General features: G+C 47.4%; 1 protein-coding gene across 5 annotated transcripts in view; it reads right to left on the bottom strand.

Moving 5' to 3' along the window:
• The window catches only part of LOC8023474 (protein suppressor of hairy wing), a 31,155-nt gene that overhangs the window by 2,453 nt on the left and 5,516 nt on the right, over positions 1-23,186 (bottom strand). For all 5 annotated transcript variants that reach the window (XM_029968829.4, XM_040504386.2, XM_029968827.4 and 2 more), the window contains 5 exons: positions 20,114-20,455; positions 13,079-13,453; positions 10,044-10,294; positions 7,695-7,860; positions 6,026-6,481 (listed from right to left, as the gene is read on the bottom strand). In XM_029968829.4, coding sequence (XP_029824689.1) covers positions 6,026-6,481; positions 7,695-7,860; positions 10,044-10,294; positions 13,079-13,453; positions 20,114-20,455 — 1,590 coding nt within the window. The remainder of the gene's footprint in view (positions 1-6,025; positions 6,482-7,694; positions 7,861-10,043; positions 10,295-13,078; positions 13,454-20,113; positions 20,456-23,186) is intronic.

The following is a 23,186-nucleotide window of genomic DNA, read 5'->3' as shown; positions in this document are numbered from 1 at the left end:
GCGCGACCACAGTGACTGGAAGGCAAGGACCAAATATAGTTTTCCCATGGCCATTGCTTTCAGGAGCGAGTGCTTCAAGCTCACAAAGTAACTCCTGCCGCGCAAAATTGCGGTTTCGTTTCACAGCACGACGGCATGGCTAGTATCCGGCATGCTAGCATCGGAGCGTCTGCACACACCCGCGTCTATCGTTGAAAATAAAAAAACAAAACAAAAAAACGCGAGACGAGATTGACGACACAACAAGAACGCGAGACTGTGGGAAAACCATGCAAGACCGGACAGGTTACTTTGTGTGGGGCAGCCACTTGCGCCACATAACTTATGCATGCTCAATTATAGTACTCAGTTTAGTTTTGGTTTTGAAAGGCGATCGAAATTGGTTTTTTGGCGCAGGTTTGGTGCAGATTACCCATATTTTTGCAAAATGTAGCAGGGTAAGCCTCAGGCACAGTATGATGCAATTGGCGCCGTCAATCGCATCACTGCTATTGGGTTGAACAAAAATTCTGATTCCATCGATCTAAAACAGGTACTCCTAGCACGCCAGTGAAAAGCGGGTAAGTTGGACGCATACGCAGCGGTGCACACAGATCACAATTACCAATTCCAAACACAATGTGGAATGAAACTAGCAGAACCAAGGAAATCAGGTAAAAAAGGACCGTGTGTATGTCCATAGTGAAGAGATGGCAAGGTAATTGGGTGATTGTAAAAGCCTGGGTCCCTTTCAAGTCTAGTCCAAGGCCACGTCTGCTAGGGCAAGAACGAGAGGAAGCACAGTTCAGAGGCAAAGAGGTGAACAACGCTGAACAAAAGGAGGGCGGCCAAAAGGAGATGCTAGAATTAAACAAGCAAATGCAACAAACAGGAAATCAATGGACATGTGCTTATAGAAGTTCGGCAAAACAGAAAAAAGTGTAACACATTTCACACGTCACAGCGATGTGACTGAGCCCAGTTGTCGCAGTACTGTCTGCAACAAAAAATATTCCTATTTCCATTGTTGAAAGATATATGGCTACATTTTACAGGGCTAAATGAATATGCCTGCTATTGCTTGGGTTGAGGTCTTCCCCATTCGACGCCTCAGTTTCTGTTTCATAACTTGTGCGTAACTTGCTTTGCCGGAATCTACACATTACTGGCATCCTTAGAAGTGAGAAATCACCCGTTTCGGCCAACAATAAGTCACAAAAACCGATACGGCCAACACAGCCCCAGTAGGACAACAGCGCTGAAATATTTTAACGAGATAGCGTTAAGGGGAGACTTGTTTTAAAACCAAAAAATCCATAAAAAAACTTTTTGTTTTTAATGGTGATTGTGAAATCTACAGCTACTTTTCTTTTGATCTGTCAAGTTTCTTATTTGGAAGATTAACATTTTAGCCATAATATCACTGTATAATATCTACTATACGGGCTGAAATTGCAGTGAAGCTGATGCTAAAGCAACACTTTCTCAAAACAAAAATTTTGGACTCCTTACAAATTTTCAGGAGGGATATCTCACCATCTAGGGTAGAAGACAGAAAAATAACTTTTTAGCACCATGTAGCTAAATGCGCAAAGCATGCAATGTTGGGGGAAGATTTTTCAGTATAGGCATAGAAAATTTTTAACTGAAATAATGTTTTATTGCTTGGTAGCCACGTATTGAGCAATGAACTTAAATGTGTTGTGAAGTCACTAATAATGATTCAATCTAAAAAAAAGTACTTCCAACATTGCGTTCTTTATAATTTGTAGTATCTGACCATATGTTAAAACTTTCTTTTTTTTAAGAATGATTTTTTTTATTGTTTTTGGAAACAAAGTTTGTTTAGTTATAATTATCCAGGGAAGTACCCTACTAATTAAAAAAATGAGATATTTGAAATTAGCTCAAAAGCCTGAACAAGCTTGTGCTGTTTCACTGGGCTTGGCCAAAAAAAATAAGAAAAAAAAAAGCCCCAGGACCGGTGTTCCCCTTAAAGGGGCCTGCAATCCTATTTAAGTGTCTACCTTTCTTACGGTTTCCACATCTCTTGTGGTTTGGGCAACCCAGCAGGCACAAAGAGAGTAATTAAATATCACTGCATCATATTTTAACCAGGCAACGCGGAAACCTCCTGCTCCCACGGGGGCACCCCATGGTGTCGAACGCATGCGCATGCGACGAAATCGTGACGTTATTGGTCCTAATCGGCCGAGGAGAGAAAGCTGCCCCGTTCACGGGCAGCTTTTTCTCCTCGGCCTCACCTCCTTTCCCCAATTTCCCCTCCCTCCCCACACTCCTCAGTCATCACGGTCCGCGGGCGCGGGCAAAGGGGGGACAAAGGAACAAGGATGTCAAGAAGGGGGTTATTTTCTGCTTGTTTTTGTAATTTGATTATGCCTATAACTTTTAAAATAAAGCGAATTTCGAGAAAAGAAAAAGTTCACTAAGTTACTACGTTCAGTGCACTCAGTTACTACGTTCAGTGCACTCACTCTCTTCTCCGTGGTCACGGGCCGTTTTCGAAGGTTTAGGCACAACCACCAAATTTAATCAAAGTTGTGGGTCATTAAAGGCACACACTCAATATTAAAAATAAAAAAAATAAAAAAATGAAATCCATTTTTTGTGGCTTCTAAAAAGCTGCAAATACGTTGATTGAAAAAAAAAAAGTTGCACACACAACAGGAAGCATTTTGTGTGTTGACTGCCGAATTCTCAACATGGCGTCATATCACATATCGTGGGCGGCGGACGACGGGCGTGGGACCTCTGCTTGAGAACTGTCGTTCGCCGTACCGGCGAATCTGTCTTTCTTTGAAAGCGTCATTTTGGACCGATGAAAACAATTAGGGTTCATTCAGTACGACACGCCCGACCACCAAGTCGACTTGCACGAAAACGTCGCCGAGTCGTTGCCCCTTCTCGTGGTTAAAGACATCACTTGTCTCAATTACTTGTGTGCGTTAATTTTTAGTAATGCACTTCCAAACGCAACTGAAACTGTTAATACTGCGCTGCGTTACGAATGTCGGTAAAATTGGTGTGAAAAACAATGCTGCGGAGTCGGATTGGATTGAGATGGCAAAGCCCTACTGGATTCCCACAGTTGCCAGACGAAAACGAAAAATTCTTCCAAAAACCAATTCGTTCGCTTTGGCACTGTTTAACCAGAATATCTAGCGAATTATTATTTTGAAATTTCCTGACTTTTCCAGGTTTCCCCTGACAATTTCAGTTGAAATTCCCTGACCACTGTAGAGGCGGTTAAATATAAAATGACCGCATCTCCACGTGGTGAATGATGTTGATTGGGGCGAAGCTCTGGTGGAGCTTGTCTGCGTAGACGCTGAGCCGCAGCATGCCGAGCCTTTCGTTCGTTTTCATCCATGTCGGAAAGAGAATGTGTGGTATGGAACGTGGTTATATACGCATTCGAGCATTTGACCCTCTCGTCTATAAACGTTGAGCCAATGCATGCAAAGTTAACACAGTTATATACGCATTGGACCGCAGCGCCCTCTCCTGTATAGACGTTGCGCGGTTACATGCAACATTTTATCCATGACATCCCCAGCTCTTGAGTTACTACCACATCTCAGAGCCCCCTACTCGTCCCGCAGTCGTGGCCGAGTGGTTAAGGCGATGGACTAGAAACCTATTGGGGTCTCCCCGCACAGGTTCAAATCCTGTCGACTGCGCAAACTTTTTTTTTTTTTTTTCGTCATTTTTTTTTTTTTGCTTTACACGAGCACGTGAGCTCACGAACATGATCACGAGCACGAGCAAGATCGATGTGAGCACGGACGCCGGACGGACAAGGCTAGACCCTAAGGAGCTTCGCCCTTAATAAAACCATTACAACACAAGACATTCAGCATTGAGCACTGTGAGCATCATTTTGCATGGGCTTAATCCAACTTGCATATCCCGAAATCTTCCAGTTCGTCCAGTCCAGATTAAACGAGCACTTTCTTGCCGCTTACATCGTTAGTGAAGAGGCCACATCCGGAAACACAATGAAAACACGACACTCAACCACACACGTCAATAACCGATTGGCAGCATGGAGCACTGCCGCCAGATGCACACTTTCGGATATTTATGGCTTAATGCTTGAATTGGGCTGGGGTCTGCGGCTTTCCCATTTGTTACGAAATCTAGTAGCTCTAACTAGATCAAGCCTACTGTCGTGCCCTCAATCCAATCCAATCGAAGGCTTGGACTGGATTTGTCGGCTGCCCCCTTTGCAACGGGTAGCACACTCTAGATCGGGTGAGCAGAGTCCGCACTCCTCTCTAAGCAAAATTTATTGCCTATATTTCTGCCCCGAAGTCCTCAAGTCTGCTCAGGGCACTCGATGGCGTTTCCGGCTCATTTTCCCTGATTGACCTCGCTTTTTGACAATTTTCCTGACAATTCCCTTATTTTCCCCGGTGATGAAAATTTCCCTGACAATTCCCGGTTTTCCCGGTTGCTAGACACCCTGTTAATGCAATTTTTCCCTTTGAGCACAGCAAGGCTCAAGCAAGTGGAAATATATCAAAATGGCGCAAGTGGCGCAACTGGATCACCCCTGACTGCATCATCAGATTGCAAGAACAATTGGGGGCCAAAAAATGCTCGATAAAAGTGTGACGATCGGTTCATCCGATTTACCAACATGGCCCCATGAGTGCAGCCCACCGTAAAACAAGCGCCTAAGGTGGACAGTCTTGCACCAATGGCTATAACTTTGCAAAACTCACTTATGAGTGCACTCACTCACCTCACATGTGAAGTGAGAGAGAGTAAGTTTGTAAGCCTCAAAAGCTTGCGAGTTTGAGGTTAAGTCAAGGGAGCGAACGATAAAGGACGTGTTTTGTGAGGGGTATGAGTTTGGCGGGTTCATGGGTTTTGCAAGCTCATGGGTTTGGTGAGTTCACAAGTTTGGCGAGTTTAATGAGTTTGGTGCGTTTGTGAGTGGTGTATCTGTGAGTTTGATGAGTATACGGGTTTGGTGAGCGAGGAATTGAAGGGGAGTTCAGTTGTGAGGGTGAGTGGGTTTTGAGTCTTTCTAATCATGAAGGTTGAGGATGAGAGAAAGGCTATAATTATTATGAGCTGGTTGTCAGTGTTCAACCTAAAATATTGGCCTCTGCCAGTGGCTGAACTACCGTATAATCGCGTGTAAGGGCCGCACCCTTGTAAGGGCCACACCCCCGTATTCAAGACAAAATATTGGAAAAAAAAAATTGCGAGAAATTATTCGTGTATGTGCCGCACCCCCTTGTTTTTGAGGTGCGCCGACTGTAATGCATGAAAGTTTCTATGAATATATATCGCTAGGTGGCGATGGCCACTGCCCAAGCACGTAGCAGCACGTCTCCGAATCCCCGACATTTGCTCTCTACTCATCCGTATCACCGCATGGCACAATGGTCGGCCGCACCGTCGAGATGCATTTATGTTGCAGCCGGAAGACATTGAGAAAAGATACAGGATATGTCAGCTTCCGTGGCAAGCGTGAGGAATGGGGATTCAGCGGGCTCGGCTCGCGCGAGCACTCAGGTTTTTGAACGCCACTGTAGGCTATAGGGAGGTTTTCTTTTGTTCTTCGATTCGTGTCAAAGCGTCGTGATTTGCCCGCCTTTTTGCGCAATCAGAGCTATGGGCAAGTACTGCTTCAACAGTCATACGGGATTCAAGTCGAAAGTTGCCGCGCATGCTATCAAGTACACAAAAAAAAAAAAATGCGTATTGCACAGTATGTAAACTAATTAAATCCGACTGACGATTCATTCCGGATCCCGGAGTGAAGGCGTCTTCGACCAGTGCAGCCGAGCGCAGTCATGTACATTCATTTCAAAATGTGGATACAGATTTTTTTATCCGTGTATGGGCCGCACCTTGAAAATTTGCCCTCAAATCGGGAAAAAATAGTGCGGCCCTTACACGAGTTTATACGGTATTCAATCTGGCACACGGCAGCATAGGCCAGTGGGCGGTGCCCATGCAGGCATGCCGCTTTCGACACGTTAACAGTAGCGAAGGCGGTTGCACCCACCTGTTCGGAGAGCACCCTGGCCACCGGCCCCGGCTGTGCGCCAGGCGCTGCCCCAGCTGCCCCCGCCCCGCCCGTGGTGGTGAGCAAACCCGGTCCCGGAGGAGCGAAGCGGTCATCCTCTTCGTCCAGCAGGATCCGGTCCAGGAGGTCCCGGTGGCGCTTCCGCATGTGCCGCATCAGGCAGTCCTTGCGGATGAAGGCCCGCCCGCACTCGTGGCACGACCGGGGCTCCTCCTTGGTGTGCGTCACCATGTGGATCTTGAGCGAGGGCTTGATGGCGAAGCGCTTGTGGCACGTCGGGCACTGGTACGGCTTCTCTCCCGTGTGCAGCACAGAGTGGCGAGTCAGGTCTTCCCGACGCGTGAAGCCCTTGCCGCACTCGCCGCACACGTGCGGCTTGAGCTTCAGGTGCAGGTACTTCATGTGCAGGTCTAGCCGGGCCTTGCGGTTGAACACCTGCGGGCGGATGGTCACAAAAGTATGCAACACGGCTCAATGCACAAGAAAAAAGTGGCTCGGAGAGGCTTGAATCCAGTGTACGCCATTTTTAAACTCCTATCCTCAGCGACAATCCTGAAGCACATTCCCGTGTCTTTTTTTACTGGCAGAAGCGATTCTTTTCGGAAAATAACGACAACACAATGAAGCATAGCACTCAAAGAGTACCTGCGGCAACAATAAAGTGAATTTGTTAAAACAAATGACCAAAGCTAAAAATGAAAGCTGTTTACAACTCCCTGTTACGCCGAATTAGAGTGCAGCTCTTGAGGAGGAGGGGAAGGGTACTAAGGGGAAGGTATACCCCTCCTCCCTCCTCCTCACCCTTTCTGCTACTCCTCCCTCCAAGCGGCGTCACCTCACGAGCGTCCCGTGACCTCATGGGGGTAACGTGACCTCTGTGAGGTAATGTGACGATGACGTCATCGTCATCGTGACGACGTCCTCGTCATCGTCACTGATGACGTCATCAGTGACGTCACGCGTCTCATAATGCACCGCGTGGCTACATTGACGGCGACGCCGCTCAAGCCTGAAACGGGCACCGTAGAGCTGCACTCTAGAAAGATAGGATAGCAGGGATGGTGGAATTCAAATATGATACAGTGACTAAATGAAGATTAGGCTTCTCAAAATACCGTTTACACTGCAGGTAAAACTGGCAAAAGACAAGCAAAGCTGGTTTATATCCAGGTTCAAGTGCACATGGTATCCAAAAAGCTCAGTACAAAAAGTCCCAGTTTTCATTAAAACCAGAAAGACAGGTATGAGACCAAGCTGTCTCCTGGTCGATATAAAGAAAAGAGTAGGGTCAAGCTAGCATCCCGGTCTCGCCGTGACGATGGCTGCACACTCATGTAGAAAGATGCCTGGAAGTCGCACGGTCGCAGTTACATCTGGGCTCATCTCTTCGTAAAAAGCAGGTACAAGTGAGGTCCTTTGCCGTCACGTAACAAGTGGGAAAGAGTTGATGACAGGGTGTAACAAAGAAAATATTCAGCTTTCTAAAAAAACATTTTCCAATCCACACTGCCACAGCGGCCAGTAAATAGAACCTTAGGAGGCACATTCACCGAAAGGCAACAGTGTTTTGCCGATGGCAAAGACAGCATGCCAAGGAAACAGAGGCTGCTCGCATAACCCCGCAACTGAAACGAACGAAGAGGCGCACCTTGTCGCAGACCGAGCACTTGAACCCGTTCATGCCCGTATGGTGGAACAGGTGGGCCTTGAGTCCTCCGCCCTGGATGAACTCCTTGCCGCAGTAGGGGCATTTGTGGGGACGGATCCCCGTGTGGATGCGCGTGTGCCGGTTGAGGGTGCCCTTCAGCGAGAACCTGAAAGTCCACACACGGCACAACGCTGCTACTCAGCCAGACGTTCGCCCCCTGGGCTTCCCCTTCCTCGGTCGTCCTCCTAATGCTCCCTTCTCAGTTTCTATTTTTCCCCTCTCCTCCCCGGTTCCTCTCTCTATTCCTTCTCCATTTCAAGTAAACTAGGTTCTTGGTTGGAATACCATAACACGAAACGAGCACCTGACCACTCTCTACTGTTTCCTTTATCTGAAAGCACAGGCTAAGGGGACATATTAAAGGGGCGATGCAATGATTTTGGTATTTTGCGCAAATACCGCTTAGAACGGATCCCTGACGCTAATGACCTGTGAAATACCTGTTCGTTTTTCACCACACGCAATCGAAGTCTCAGAAAAAAATTAAGAAAAACGAGCAGAGTTCACCCCCTTAACTCGCAGCCAGAACAAGCGGCCACGTGATCGGGAGCCGATTATATGCCGCCAGTGTTGATCATAGCCTCGCGCTGGGGTTGGCAAGGCACAAGACACGCGCTGAGTTCTAGACATTGTTATGGTTCAGTTGTTGCCGTCATTGCAGCGATTGGACACAGGACACTGCCCGAATGATTCTCGAGCTATCGATTATCACGAGCCCAAATCGAGCGTCCACGCCATGCTCGGGTCCAATCTATGAGCCGCATTCATATATCGTCACTGGGCGGTACTGCTACCGCTGAGCTACATCATCAGGTTTTGCGAAGGAGAGATTGAATGAAAACACTCGGTTTTGTCCTCAAAATTACAGCGCAACAAAGAAGTTTCTTGGTCAGTGGCGTTGCGTGCGAGTATTCTTGAGTCCCACTACCGCCAGTAAGCTCGTGTAAAGTGAAAAATATTCCAAATTAATATTGTTGCACCGCCCCTTTAAGGTTTCACGAAAAAGGGTACTGTGCTGTCAGACAAGGGTAAAATGTTTTACAAGGGACTTTGCAAAATACATATTTCCAGAAGGCCTGCACTGAGCCAATCACTGCATCTACAGAATAAGCCTGGTAAATAAAGAAGCAGAGAAACCATTAAAGGAAAAACTGCAACAAGAACTGGGGCCGTTACGGCCCCAGTGCTTGTTATCTTTTTTTCTCATAATATCAACTCGGGTAGTTTTTTAAGGTCCAGTTTTCTGGCCCTTCTAATTTGCTGGACTAATTTCACAGATTGCAGAAGTTTACTCTATGCAATTACTCTGTGTGATCCCTCACTAAGACGACAACCCATATTCCAGCTAAAGAAATGAGCAAATCATTATTTTCAATAAAAAGAACCACCTAAATGACTGCAGCAGCAAAGTGCTGAGCATTCATTTGGACTAACTTGATATGTCTTACGAGATCTTGATACAGTGTCATAACAAGAGGTCAATGAATGGCCTCCAGCACAGGTATCCAGGTACAGCCATGCAACTGTCTTATCCAGCACTCACGTGGCACATTTATGCATTCTCAAATTTACAAACAAGCGTAACTTTCCCAGCGTTTCTAAATATTCAAAGTATGCGTCTGCCTTTTCCCTTAACCCCTTGCCTACTTATTTGTTTCTTCATGGAATGTACAGCAAATTTTTAATTTTAAGCGGGCAATTTGCATTAAACTAAGACCAAACATTTTCTCGATTTCCAGGTGCGATATCTTGCTCTAAATTAGGACTTCTGATCCTAGTCCCACTGACATGCAGACGCTGAAGTTGTTCAAATGGTAGCAGGATTTGCGCCGTTTTCATTGTTCCCATCACTGTCCATTAAAGTATCATCCGATTCTGAAAAAATCGGAAAGGCTGAGGGATTCGTCGTTGCATATGCTGGATGGAGCATTAATCACTTAAAAGAAAAAAAATAGGTTTTGTGTCTGTTCCTCGGCTAAACCGACCTCTGCGCCAGAGCCACATCATTTTAGTTGGAACGCTTACGAGCAAAGATTTTTTTTTCTTGGTTGAGTGGAGCGTTTTTTCTGCTTCAAAGAGCAGAACGAACAAGCAAACAACCCGAAGTTAATGGAGCATCAGGGGTAGATTTGCCATTTGTGGGAGAGTGCGTTAAACGAGCGCCAAAACCAAAACACGAGTGACACTCCTGGCCTGTCTACGCTCTGTAAGAATGAAGAGTGACACTCTTTATTAGCAGGCAAGGAGTTAAAGAGAGCAACAACCTTGACGAGCGGCAGGGGGACGCACCTCATGCCGCACTCAGCGCAGGAGTAGGGCTTCTCCCCGGTGTGGATGCGCCGGTGCTTGTTCAGGGCTGTGACAGAGGGGAAGCCCTTGGAGCAGAAGTCGCAGCTGAAGGGCCGCTCCCCAGTGTGGGTGCGGATGTGGATCTTGAGCAGCGAGATGCCGTGGAACGTCTTGCCGCAGTGGTCGCACTTGTACTTCTTGCGCCGCGTCACCTCCCCTGCGTGGGCCCGCAGGTGCTCCCGCAGGTTGTCCTGCACGGGCAACGCCTCACTCTTCCCGCGGATGTATGCACGCCCTGGTCCGCAAATTTTGGCAAACCTAAATCAATCGATTGATCGAGATTTTTTATCTTACAACTGACGCTGATGTAGGTTGCAGGAGCAAAAAGTCTGAATGTTTTGACTCGACGATACCTCGGCTAAATTTAGCGGGGAAACGCAGTGTCTATACATTGTGCGCCACATGACATCAAGGCATCTTTGCAAAGTCACAGCGTCGCGCGGACACCCCCACTAAAATTTAAACGCAGAAGTGCAACCGTCTGCGTCAGTGTGCAGCGTCTTGGCCATTACAGCAGTCCATTTGAGGGATGCAGCGAGGGGCTGGGAATCTTCTTTATGTGCATAGCAGAAACTAATTGGCACAGGTCGGTGCAAATCAGTGTTGCGGAATGGGCACCCCCATTCCATTCCAATTCCATTCCGGGGAATTAGTTTTCGATAATTCAATTCCTCCTTTCACCACGATCCACACTTCGAAAAACGCGAATAGTGCAGTTCTTCTCGAAGCGAATATCGAATAGTGTATTATTCGGAACTACTATTCGAAATTTCGAATATTCGCACAACTCTATTGCATTGTACTGCAAACATCGAGAAGGTTCCTTCATATGGCAATGCTTGTTTAAGACATCGGTCTTTCGACCACATGGCGCGCAACAAACAACAAAACTTGCATCCCCTACTTTTTTTGCAAACTTTTTTGCATTTGACTTTTAGGACATACGCGGCCCAGCATGGTTTGCTTGATAAGACCATAAAAATATCCAGTTTGTGTGTAGCGTGGAAATAAGCTATATTATTGTATTCTTCAAATACCTGCACAGCAATACGGCTAGTACGCTGGTGAAAGTGACTCTATGCACAGCGGCAAGAAGATATCCTCTGACAACCTTTACAGCACAGCACGAAGGAGTGCATAGATCATGGCATGAAACTGTCTTTCTGCAGGTCTAGTCAGTTCTGTGACGCGACAAGAGCGGTGACGACAATCTACTTCACCTCACGATGGACCGCAACATACAGCACCAGAGCCATCGAAACCAATCCAGTGCCTTGTGATTGTCGCGTGACCTTGGGGCGCAGCAGCGCGCCGTGCCTGTAGTCCCACTCAAGCTGCCGGATTGCCTGTGGTGACTCGTAGCGTTCGCAGCGGTTCATCGCAAGGTGAAACGAAGTATGCAGAGACTAAAGTCAAAGGAAATGAGCAGGAATCCGCTAGCTTGCTTGTAACTCTAACCCACTTAGATGTAAAACATAACACAGAAAACAAGCATCGGAACAAGGACCAAGTAAAAGGCGGACTTACAAGTAAAAATGAAGTATGGAAAAACGTAGAAAAGAAGAGAGAAGTGAATCTCGCGTTGTTTTAATGCCGAAGCAAACCCAAATTTTACCCTTCAAAAGAATGCGCGCGAATGAATGTACAAGGCAGCAGAATTGGCCACCTGTTAAACAACACTCCTCGAACTATAAGAAAAGAATAACTGATCACCTTTGGGCGGCGCGCGAGTCGACGAGTTATCAGAGCTTTGCGAGTTTTGTGTTGCCCCAGCTCCCAGATCACAGTCTGTGCGCGCGTGTATTCTCCATGGCGTTGCAAAAAAAAAAAAAAAAAACACACACAAGGAGGATGAGGAACCGCACAGCAGTTACTTTCTTTGCCGCTCCCTTCGTTTCTTTTGCTTGGTGCTTGGTTTCTTATTTCGCTCGCTCTCGTGTAATGCCAGTAAAGCCTGTCGCCTGCGCGAAAGGCGCCACCGCCACCCCCCCTTCCCCCTCTGCTCTTTGCTTTGACGCATGTTTTTGTATTGCACTTTTTGCGTATAAGTCTGTTAGAGCTCCACACGGGTTAGCAATCTCCCGCCTACTCATTTTATTTCAACTGGCTCGCTGACTGGCTCGGTGTCGCTGACCATAAACACACACACACAAAAAAAAAAGAACTGGGCTTATTCTATTCCCATTCTATTACGAGCAAAAGGCATCTAATTACATTCCCATTCCATTCCCCTCAACGTTGAGACCATTCCATTCTCAATCCATTCCGGGGTTGCGAAAATTCGAAATAATTCCGGAATCATTCAAACTCCGGAGTGGCAACTCCACAACACTGGTGAGAAGGGCAGCGACGAGCTTCGGCACGAGCTTTCCGCCTGCGAAAACGATGCACGCTCGGCCAGTGCACAACAGAAGGCGTGCCAAAGGCCACGCGTGCCAAAGGCCACGCGTTCGAACGCGTGCCAAAGGCGGGCGTTCGAAATACATGCCCTCCTATTATATTTCTGTCAGCAACCTCAGAAGCAAACAAATTCCCCAGGAATGTCTTCCAAAAGCAGTTGCGCAAGCTGAAATCTGAGCTGTTCCAAATTAATTCTGCTCATTCACTATGAGGCAACAAAACACACCCAAAGTCCAAAAGACGAGACCGCAAATTTAAGTGGTACGTCTTCCTTACAACCGGAGAGGCGCCATTAAATGGCGATGCGAAATCCCGATTGAGACCATCTCAAAGAGAAACGCTGCAAGTTCAAACAAGGCACAAGAAACAAAGCGAAGATGGGCAGGCTGAGAAGCGTTCACCTTTCTGCACAATGTTCAATCTTTCTGGTTCTTTAGTTCCTGGTATTTGTAACGTGAAACGAGCAAGTTGCTATGGCGTTTCTCCCTATCGACACGAGAAACTACCAATCTTCACGTGCCGTGCAACCCCCCCTCGAAGGTTGCTGGAGCAATGCTTCAGCAAAGCAAGCTCACCTTCCGCGAGTAGATCTTGCCGCACACTTCGCAGGGATGTGCTGGGGGCGGTCCCCCGGAACACGACGTCATCTGCAGGTGGCGCTGAAGGTAGTACTTCTTTGTGAACTGCTTGCCGCACACCGGGCACTCCAGATCCTTGTTCACGGAGGCCCCCGCCGCCGCCGCCACGGGCACGGCAGCCTTCCTCTTCCTCTTCTGCTGCCGCTGCTCCGCCGCCGCGGCCCTGACCAGCTCCTTGACCACCCGGATGTTCTGGATGGGGACCTTCACGTCCGTGTCCCGGCTCGTGCCGGCTGCGTTGCCGTCACCCGGGACATTCTCTTTGCCGGCGTCGCCGTTCTCGCGGGGGCTGACTTCTGTCTCCCGAGCGTCCTAACGTGGGCAAGGCAAAAACAGTGTCAGCGACGGGCGGGGCGGGTAACTTTGTCGCAAAACAAAACGTCATGCACCGCCGGTACGGTGCCTGGAATGCGCCTCTGGTGCGTTTACCGTTTTCGGCCGGAAATCGAGGAACTGCCTGCAAGGATGCGGTAAAGACGCCGGTCGGAGACGGGCTCCGGGAACCGTACCGATGGCGACGTTCGACCATACACGAGTTGCAGAGAAGCGGCAATGCGGAATTTGCACGCGGGAGAGTGGCACTTGCATCCGAGCAGCGATCAATCGAACGGCATATTGTGCGACCGAGCCATACTTTCGGTTCAACGAATTTGTGGGAGCAAGCGATAAGTTTGGGGCATCTTGTCCAATGTCTAGATCGGTGGCTCTGAAGCGCCGATGCTTTGAGGACCCCTCCCTTGGTCGGCAAAAGGGATTGGGGAACCCCATGCCCCCGGCAAGAGGGGGGTTATTAGATTACTACAATGACAAAAGGGTAAATGAAAAAACACTAAACATGTGCAAACCAACTTTGAAGCTCTAAAAGGGAAGATAATCGACTGTACTCACTTGGCGCACATGATTTAGTTTATTTAGCTTTGTGGGACAGCCAGCACAAATAAAAGAAAAGTTTAATTGCTCGGCTCCACTGACGTTCAAGGGTTTTGGGGGCCCCCAGAAATCCTTCAAGGACCCCCATTTAAGAGCCACCGATCTAGATCTAACTCGATCGATATAAAATCGCGTTCAGTTTGATAACTTTAGATGCACGTCCTGCACCATAAACCATGAAGGATAGACTCCCTTGCCAAGGAGTCCATCGCTGCCGTCTAACACATGAAAACTTTTGCCGCGCATCATTTTATCTTTAGTAATAAATTTTCGATAGATGCTTGGCCACATGTCATTAGAGCAATTATGCGTGGCAACTGCCAATTCGCACTGGAAATGCCAGATACTATAGCCTAGGTAATCCTTTTACAGTGTGGCTCATACAGCTCCAAAAATACTAGCAGAAACAGAGTTCAGAGTTCAGCAGAGTGCTTCGAACGAAGGTCTAGACAGGTCCTCGACAAGGTGCAATAACAAACAGCAGTGGGCAACAGGAACAGGAGACAAAGACAACCGACAGTGCGTGGCAGAAAGATGGGTTTGGTGGAACACAGTGGGGAAAGCACAGGGCCTGAGAGGTTTGCAGTCGACATACCTCGCAAGCGTGTGCTCTATGTGACAGCTTTCGTACAGGGACAGACAGACCGACTGTTTGGGACTCGGCAGTGCTCCAGGCACCCCTCACAAGAGAATGGCTAGACAAATTGCACAACAGCACAGATGGGGAGGATAAGCTCTGCTCAGGAGGAGGAATGGGAAGGGGTAAATACAAACAAGACCGGAAAACTCTATAAAATAAAAAAACAAAATGGAAATAATGGCTGTAAAAGGCAGACCGCACCTAGAACATTCCTTCTAAATGTTGCATGGTTCCAGCTGCAGAGCCACAAAAATAAAAAGGGGAAGGTCAGCATTTCAGACAAGCCGAATAATGAAATGCAGAGCGAGCCCCTACCACTGTAGTAGGAGTATCATACTCCTACTACAAAAAAGCTTCAGGCCTTTATCGAGAGCTAAAAGATGGGGCCAAATTTGCTATCAACCTGCTTTCCTTCGACTGTCTGCTGCTGCAAGCTTGGAAAACATCCGAGACAGGTGCACAGAAACTTCCTAGACATGTTTTGGAAACCGTCTGCGCTTTCTCCTTGCAGCATAAAATCCACAAGCCTACGACAAGCAAGGTTGTGGATTTTAAAGGTGGCTTTGTAGCAACCTTCGAAAGCTTCTGAAGTTCTTGAAAAAACGAGGCACGCCCAAAATGTATGGCCTCGCGCTCGCAGACACCTCTTTGCAAATGGGGAAGGGCAAACGAGCATAGCTGTGCAGGAAATGTAAGAGCAAAGGCCGACGCTGAAAGCAGGTGCCACACAAAACTATGCTCTACACGACACAAGCTAAATCTACAGGGTGTTCCCGAGCACTATTCAGGTGTAAAAAAAAAAGGAATGTATAAATAGGCCAATGAAAAGAGAGCAATGAAACTCTTCACAAGGGAGTCTTTAGGTGGTGCATTTATTTCGCTAATACAGAATTCAGATAAATCTGCTCTTGGGTGTCAAAACTTTGTTCCACGTTGTGCCACCTGTGAGTAGCAGCGTCAACCACGGACAGCTTGTTTCCATCTTCCTCCCCGAGTGTAGAAATATAACTTTTCTTTTACTCGAATCTTTTTTCTCTCCAGAAACTGACATTTAAGAAATTTAAGTTTGACAAATGCTCGACCTAAATGTGGAAAGTTCCACTGCACTTCGTTCGTAGTTATCCGATTTTTTTTACACCTGACTAGCACTTGGAAAAACACTGCGTTTAAAGTGGAAAGATTTGGGTGAGCCAGCATTTGTGGCACGGAGGTAATAGCTGCATCTGAAGTGGCCCGCTCTCACTTCAGAAGCTGCATCTGAAGACACAAAACCTAGACAACTTCTCTGTAGGAGGAGGTGGTTAACCAGGCTTTTAATGTGCCTGGCAACTGCCTGCCTGTCGGCAATGCTACTTAGAAAATAAGGCCAGAAATAAGACAATACACCTTTTGGAAGCAATGCAGTTAACTCCTTCCACAACTGCACAAAAAAAAAAAAAAAACAGCACAGAGGGAGAAAAGGGAAAAAAAAGAAAATGCAACAGTTTACATTTTTGGTTGCCCCTTTCTCAGCTAATTTTTTCCTTTCAGTTTCGAGTCCATCGCGTCAAATCGCATCTTGATCTGCACCATAAAAAATTTCAAACAACAAACATTCGCCTTTTTTTTCCCCCTTCAGAACACGCAATTTTGCGGAATTTTGTACTCCTGCAGAAATTTGAGGAAAAGGAAAGTCCCGCGCAATATGGACAGAAACCTGTAAGCTCTTTGTTGCTAAGTGACATGGCAGGTCTCAGCATCATCAAAATTAGTATGAACACATTATTAAGCAGTGCTTGACAGTAGCTAGCTTTGGGACAAAGCTAGCTATACTTCATTTCATCACAAGTCCAGACGCAGGCGATGCTACGAGGAAAAGGGACTAATCACGCAGCGCCAAATCGCGAGTCACTGGACCTTTTCTGTTTATGATTGGTTCAGCTATGATAGAACACAATCAGAAACATGACGAACACCATGATGGTGCACATTTGGCACTGCCCGACTGGTCCATCAGTGCGTAGCATGTGCTGCATCTGGACATAGGGTGAAACGAAGTATACAAAGACAAAAGAACATCACTGCATCAGGGGTGTGCAAATACTGGCTGACCACAGCCCTACAGTTAGAGCAGATGTAATCCAACTGCAATGCTTATATGAATCTAATATAAGAAGCATAATTATGGCAGGACGTACCCCATTTTTTTAAGAACACTGGCTCCACTTGGCTGTGCGGTCCTCAGCAGAGAAAGAGTTCCCTGGTCTCTGATTTTGCCTCCGGTACACATTTCACTGGTGCTGGCACTTTTGGTATCTTGAAGAAAAGCTCCCCGTGACCCAGTTGCGCTATGATTTCGTGGTGCCTCATGTCTCACCAAGGGTGCAGTCTGCCCATTGTTGAAATGTTTATACCTTTAATATAGTGACTCCTCGATATGCTTTCTTCACTTCTTGGAGGAACCAACACAGATATGGCACGCAAACCAAATGTACAAAGCTCAATGATTTATTTGCAGTTGCACCGTAACTCAAAAATAAACCCAATAAATATGATGAAATAATGGCAACTCCCACATTTGTATCTACCAAAGATCCAGAAGTTGAACAGAGAAATTGTTTTATGAAATAAGGCCGTTCTAAAGCCGAGATTAAAGTGCACAGTGCCAACATTTAGAATCCCCCCCCCCCCCCCACAAAAAAAAAAACAAAAAAAACAACTTAAGGCAGGTCAAGTAGTATTACTCCTAACCTGTCCAACACTGACATTCTTCAGCAGCAAATATTCCGTTCGCGAATCGAATCACTCGAGCATCCCCACACTGAGCGCTCCAATATTTGCACACCCCTCCTTAAGCGTAAGTAGGCACAAAAATATATTTAAAAAAATCGGGAGCCAATTGTGCGATTGCCCTGAAGCACTGGACGCAGCCAGCGCATTCGATTCGTGAATCGAATTATTTGCCTATATGCTTCATACGGTACATCTCTCCAAGAAAAACAACAGACGGTGCGTGGAAGACTTGGTGTCGATGCTTCTGCTGACAGAAATAGCTATAGTGTCATCCACAATCGCGTGCAAAATGGTTTATGCCATCACAACAATGACTTAGAACAACATGCACAAAGGCACTATCACCACACAATTTGTACAATTGCTTGCAGTCAGCCCTCAGACCTCATTGTCTTCATTCAATGAAACACTTCAACTAACACAAGACTACTGTATGACATTGCTTGCTGAACAATGTACTAATTACTGACTATGTTTCAAAACATGAAGGCCATTTCACATGGCACAATTTCTGGTACAAATGAGTGAGTAATGCTGCCAGGGCATTGTCACCAATGACATTTGGAAAGTCTCACACCGCCGCCTCTGTGGCTCACAAAAGCTATTTCGCAAAAACACTGCACATTTGACATAGTCCTTAAAATCTTCTTTCACCATGAAAGTGAAACGTTACAATGACCAGGGCAGTCAGCTATACCAAGCCATTACAGCTAGATACAGACCGCCCCCATTCTTGTGTAACTTGACACAATTAGCGATACAAAGACCTCTGACAGAATTAGCAATACAAAGAATTGCCAGCAAAGCGAATAGTGTGCTCTCCACAATGTAAAGGAACTGTTGATTCATCACAAGAGCTTGGACTCTGCTGGAATGTGACGTGTATGGTTAACTGGGTAAGACGATGAAGACATTACTTTCCTGAAAGGTTGGAAGAAATATTTCGAAACTATCAATTAGGGGATAGCATTTAAGATTGGCAGCAGGTGCTATTCATTCGCATGTATTTGCAGATAGTTCAGAACACAAGATGGCAGACGTAGCACCCATCGTGAAAGCTAGTAATTCGGTGGCTCCAGTGTCCCCGACAGTTCTTCTCGATAAACATACGGTTAAAGCTTCAACTTCGAAAATATGTCTCCATTTCTTTGCATAAGCTCATATACTCGCATTCATTGATGTGCCACACTACAGTCCGTTGCAACTGCAGAAGGTAGGGCGAGGGTAAGACGGGCTGGGGAGGAGGAAGCAGTCGGAACACTGGAGAAGAGAGGGGGAAATCTCCTTCCCTCTTTAGCGTTTCGCCTGCCTCCTCCTCCCCGGCTTGTTTTACCCTTGCCCTACCTTCTTAAGTTGCAACGGATTATAGCCGGCGACTAGCAAACTTGAAACCAGGGTTCGAGACACATAACCCCTATTTTTGACAGGTACCAAACATAGACTCTAACGGGGCAAAAGTAAATATTGCAACTGTACCGTCTTTGGCAAAAAAAAAAGAAAGTGTGAACATGGGAATTTAATTGTTCCAGACTAGCTTAGGGAGCAATGCAACTGAAAGAACAGACCACATTTAAATTGAGTGACCCCCCCCACAAACAATGCATGCATGAAACAAGTAGAAAACAGTCTGGAACACACTCAACAATATAACAGATACGAGCAGGTACACAGTGGCCAGCTTGAGTGCACAGGCTCAGGTAAGTTGGCACATAGCGTAATGGTGCCACATCAGCAAACCTCAAAGCTGGTTTACACACAGGCGTTTGACTATGAACGGGTGTGTGGTTCACACCAGTAGCCCCAGAACGTTTCCCACCTGCATATAGGTTTTTACAATTTTTTAGGCATCATTCTTTTCCCGTTGGTTTGAAATAATTAGGACAACGTTATAGGCGACTATTTCTTGTAGACGATGGGTATGTTTGATCCAGCAAATACTGAATACATTCGATATAGTTACATACGGGTCGAAATTGTTCTGGGACTACCCAACAGATGGCGTCAGTACGCTAAGCGGTAACGAGGGAATGCATTCTTTTGGTCATTTGGTAGGATGTGTCCGACCCACCTCCCAGGCATCAAAACGCTCACTCTTTCGATGTGCACGGTCAAAAGGCCGTCGCCACAAAGGCACACCCAGCCGCCGTCAAACTGCAACAACCCTGACCGAGAAGAAAAACTAAAACCCGTAGAACCGTGTCCGCAAGAGCAGCGCAGGTGCCCAAGCGCGGGACCACCCAACATCCTCGCGCAGAAAGGCCGCGACGAAGAGCCTCGCCGCGAATATAGGCTCTTCGTCGCAACGTTTGCACGTAAGAAAATTGCACAGACACGAAATGAGAATGAGAAAGAAAACAAACAGTCCGAGAGGCCGAGCGAACGACCCAACACCTCCCACATGGGTAGGCGAGCCGTCTGCCGATCGGGATTCCGCACGGGGGCAGACCCCTGTGGGGTGGCGTCCTTCGTCGGACAGCAGCGCGTCCTCACTCGGCGTTAATGGGCGGCGAGGCTCCGGCAAAGAGGCCGGCCGTGAAGGAGAAGAGTCCCCCCAGGCGGAAGGGCTCGGCACCCCCGAGAGGGCAGCCGTACAGCTCCTCCTGCCAACTGCGAGCGGCAGCCCCACTTGCCTTGTCCTCGTCCTCGCTGGACTCCTCGTCGTCCTCCCGGGTGCAGTGCTTGCAGCGAGGGCCGTCCCGCTTGGGGTCGAAGCTCAGGCCGCACCGCTGGCAGCTCAGCAGCGCCAGGCCCTTGGGAGTGCTGCCCAGCTTGCTCTGCAGCTTGCCCTGCAGCTTGCCTTTCAGCTGGGCCCCCAGGTCCAGAGCCCCCGAGGGGGAACCCCCCGTGGCCCCGAGGCGGGGGGTTGACCGACGGCTGCTCTTGACCAGTGGCAGGTCCGAGTCGGAGTCCGAGGACGCGTCCGCCACTGCAACCGCTTTTGGCCCGTCCGAGTCGACGTCCGCCGCGGCCTCCTACAGACGAGGCAACCGAGTAGAGCGTTGGTTACGACGGGAGATTGGTTCCCACAGTTGCGTTTGTGCACGATCGAGTGCTGTGTGCTCACTTGGAACCACTCGCGACACATGCTGGTACCATCTGTTGGGTATCCCTATACTTCGTTTCAGCTTCGGTCCGAGCGCGGCCGATGTTATGAGCCGAAGGGCCAATCAGACAGCGAAACAGGCACAACGTCATGGCGTGCTCTCTGCAGTTGATAGGACCGGCCGGTATTCCCCGTGTCTCTGTGTGTGCTCCTCCGCCGGCTAGTCCTATCAAGCACAGGGAGCACGCCATGACGCTGTGCTTTTTGCGCTGTTTGATTGGCCCTTTGGCTCATAACATCGGCCGCGCTCGGACGGAAGCTGAAACGGGGTATAGAACTGCATAAGACTAGACCCAAGGTTTTTGCACTTTTTGCGAGGTCAAATCTACACACAATCCATCGGAAGTGATCGCTTATAACACTGTCAGAATTATTTTTAGCCTGTGGTAACAGAATGATCCGTAAAACAAAAATGAGTAAATATATGCAAGCCTTAAGTGGGTCAGGGTTAACCGCCAGATGTCACCAATGTGCTCTCGTCGTAAGCAGTCGTAACGCAGACGGCCAAGGGCGATTCACACACTTGCGTGAGTCCGACCTAGTGCGACTGCAACGGCTTGCGACATACGGGTTGCTATGGCAACAGCTGCGTCGCCTCTAACAGAACGGGGTCAAAACCTGTTTTGTTGGAGCCCACGGAGCTGTTGCCATGGCAAACCATACGTCACAAGCCGTTGCAGTCGCACTAGGTTGGACTCGATGCAAGTGTGTGAATCGCCCTTCACGCTCGCATGCAAACATAATGACCCGCCCTTTAGAGGATTGGCCAGTGGGCACCCGTTGCCCTAAAGTGCTCATGCAATTTTCCCAAGACTAAGCATTTAAAGAAAATCCGCTTCCGCATTTCAGACTACATTATAATGCCAAAACACTACCCTTTTTTTTTTTTCACTGCAGAGTTGTTTGTTTTTTGAGAAGGAAAAACAAAGTCTGACTAAAAACCCGAGGAATGGCACAGGGGACCAGGACGTCAAAGTGTTTGGGAGTCACGGGGAATCACTTCTTGACAATATATGCTCAAAGTTTCTCTAAATCAACGTGTTTTTGGTTTTTTGAAGGTTATAAAATCATGCATTATGAAACCTCCCGCTGGGATCTACCAATGTTTGTGACAAAGTACATTCTCGCATAGCTTTTTCCTTTTTTATTTCTATTTCTTGAGCGGTGCAATCCAAGAGTTTGCAAGTTCCCCCATGTGTGGGCTCTGACCCTTATACTTGCCTACATAGTTAGGGAAACAATTATCCCAAAGTAGTACCCCTTCAAAAACTGACAAGATTGATGAACAAGCAAACATCCATGTGCCTGTCAAATGGTAGCTACATCTTCAACCCCACACACTGCTCATTCGGTAGGTGCAGCAAATGCAATGCAAGGTGGCCATTAGAAGAACAACCATCAGAAAGGATAACAGGGAGGGGTGCCTGAACATTAAACAGCTTTAGTATTGCATTGCTGGCTCCTGTGTAAGGAATATGCGAGTATAACATACGGTAAAAACCACCTGCTCAGAATGATCCCGGTTGTCCGCTCCATAAGTATAACAGAGAGTAGCTCCTGCGCACTCTTGCTGCCTTAATTCCGCATGCTTCCAGTGCCACTGAAGCCCTCAGAAGAAATATTAAAAATGGAAATGTCTATTGTAAAATACCGAGCAAGCGCCCACTCAAAATTTGAAGATAATCGCGAAAAAATAGGGGATGGGCGCATGTGAGGTCATCAATTTTATATATATATGTACTGTGCATATTTTTTCAGAAGTTTCAAATTTTGGGGATGGGCGCTTAGTGCGGATGCAAGGAATTCTACAGTAATCAGTTTTAGCTTAAACTAAGACAAGCCTCAGCTGCCTGGCCAACCACACTTTTCTGCAGGATATGGAGGCTGTGAATATGATAGAACAAGTGGGCAGCAAAATTCGACCACGATACCTCCGTGAATCATGCTGTGCGATCGCTACTGCTGTTCAGAGCAGAGCAACAACTTTGCCAGTTTTCATAAGCGTCGTCTGGTGGTTAACGACAAAGTGTGTGGATTACAGTGGTCACACACACATTGTGGGGGGCAAACACTTTTACTGTGCATTCCTGCAGCTGTACGGCAATCTGGTCTAAATAAGATAGGTCCCGGAAATCATCCCCAAGCCGAGCTTCATGTAGGACAGTCAAATTACAGGCGATTGTGAAGTCAATGCAAGCACCACGTTGCCCTTGCTGCTTATCGTGGCAGCCACCATCAGGAAACTGGTGCTCCCCCTGGGCCCAAGATCTCTCAAGAACTTCTCGCAAGGCATACCAAATACGTTAGCATTTCTCTAGTGTTTTGCACGTGCACAATCCCAACCCGCAATCTTTCTTGCATGCAGTCGGATATAACTGTCAATTAACACCCCTCGGTTGGGTAAATAAGACAGGTAGAAGTGAACAAAAAGACAGTGAGCGTGCAGGGAAGCTGGGGATAGCTAAGCGTATTCATCTTTCCATGAAGAAGGCCCGTTCCAACGGCCTCTTCTCCCGGGTCTTTTTTTTTCGACACGAGTTTTTTAGTTTTTTCCCTTCACCACAGTATCGAGTTTTAGACAATAGGGTAGTAAAACTTAC

The sequence above is a fragment of the Ixodes scapularis genome, unplaced genomic scaffold (genome assembly GCF_016920785.2).
Source record: "Ixodes scapularis isolate PalLabHiFi unplaced genomic scaffold, ASM1692078v2 PGA_scaffold0__279_contigs__length_252992795, whole genome shotgun sequence".
Classification (NCBI taxonomy): Eukaryota; Metazoa; Arthropoda; class Arachnida; order Ixodida; family Ixodidae; genus Ixodes; species Ixodes scapularis.
The sequence above is the reverse complement of the archived record's forward strand: the minus strand, read 5'-3'. Positions and strand labels throughout refer to the sequence as shown.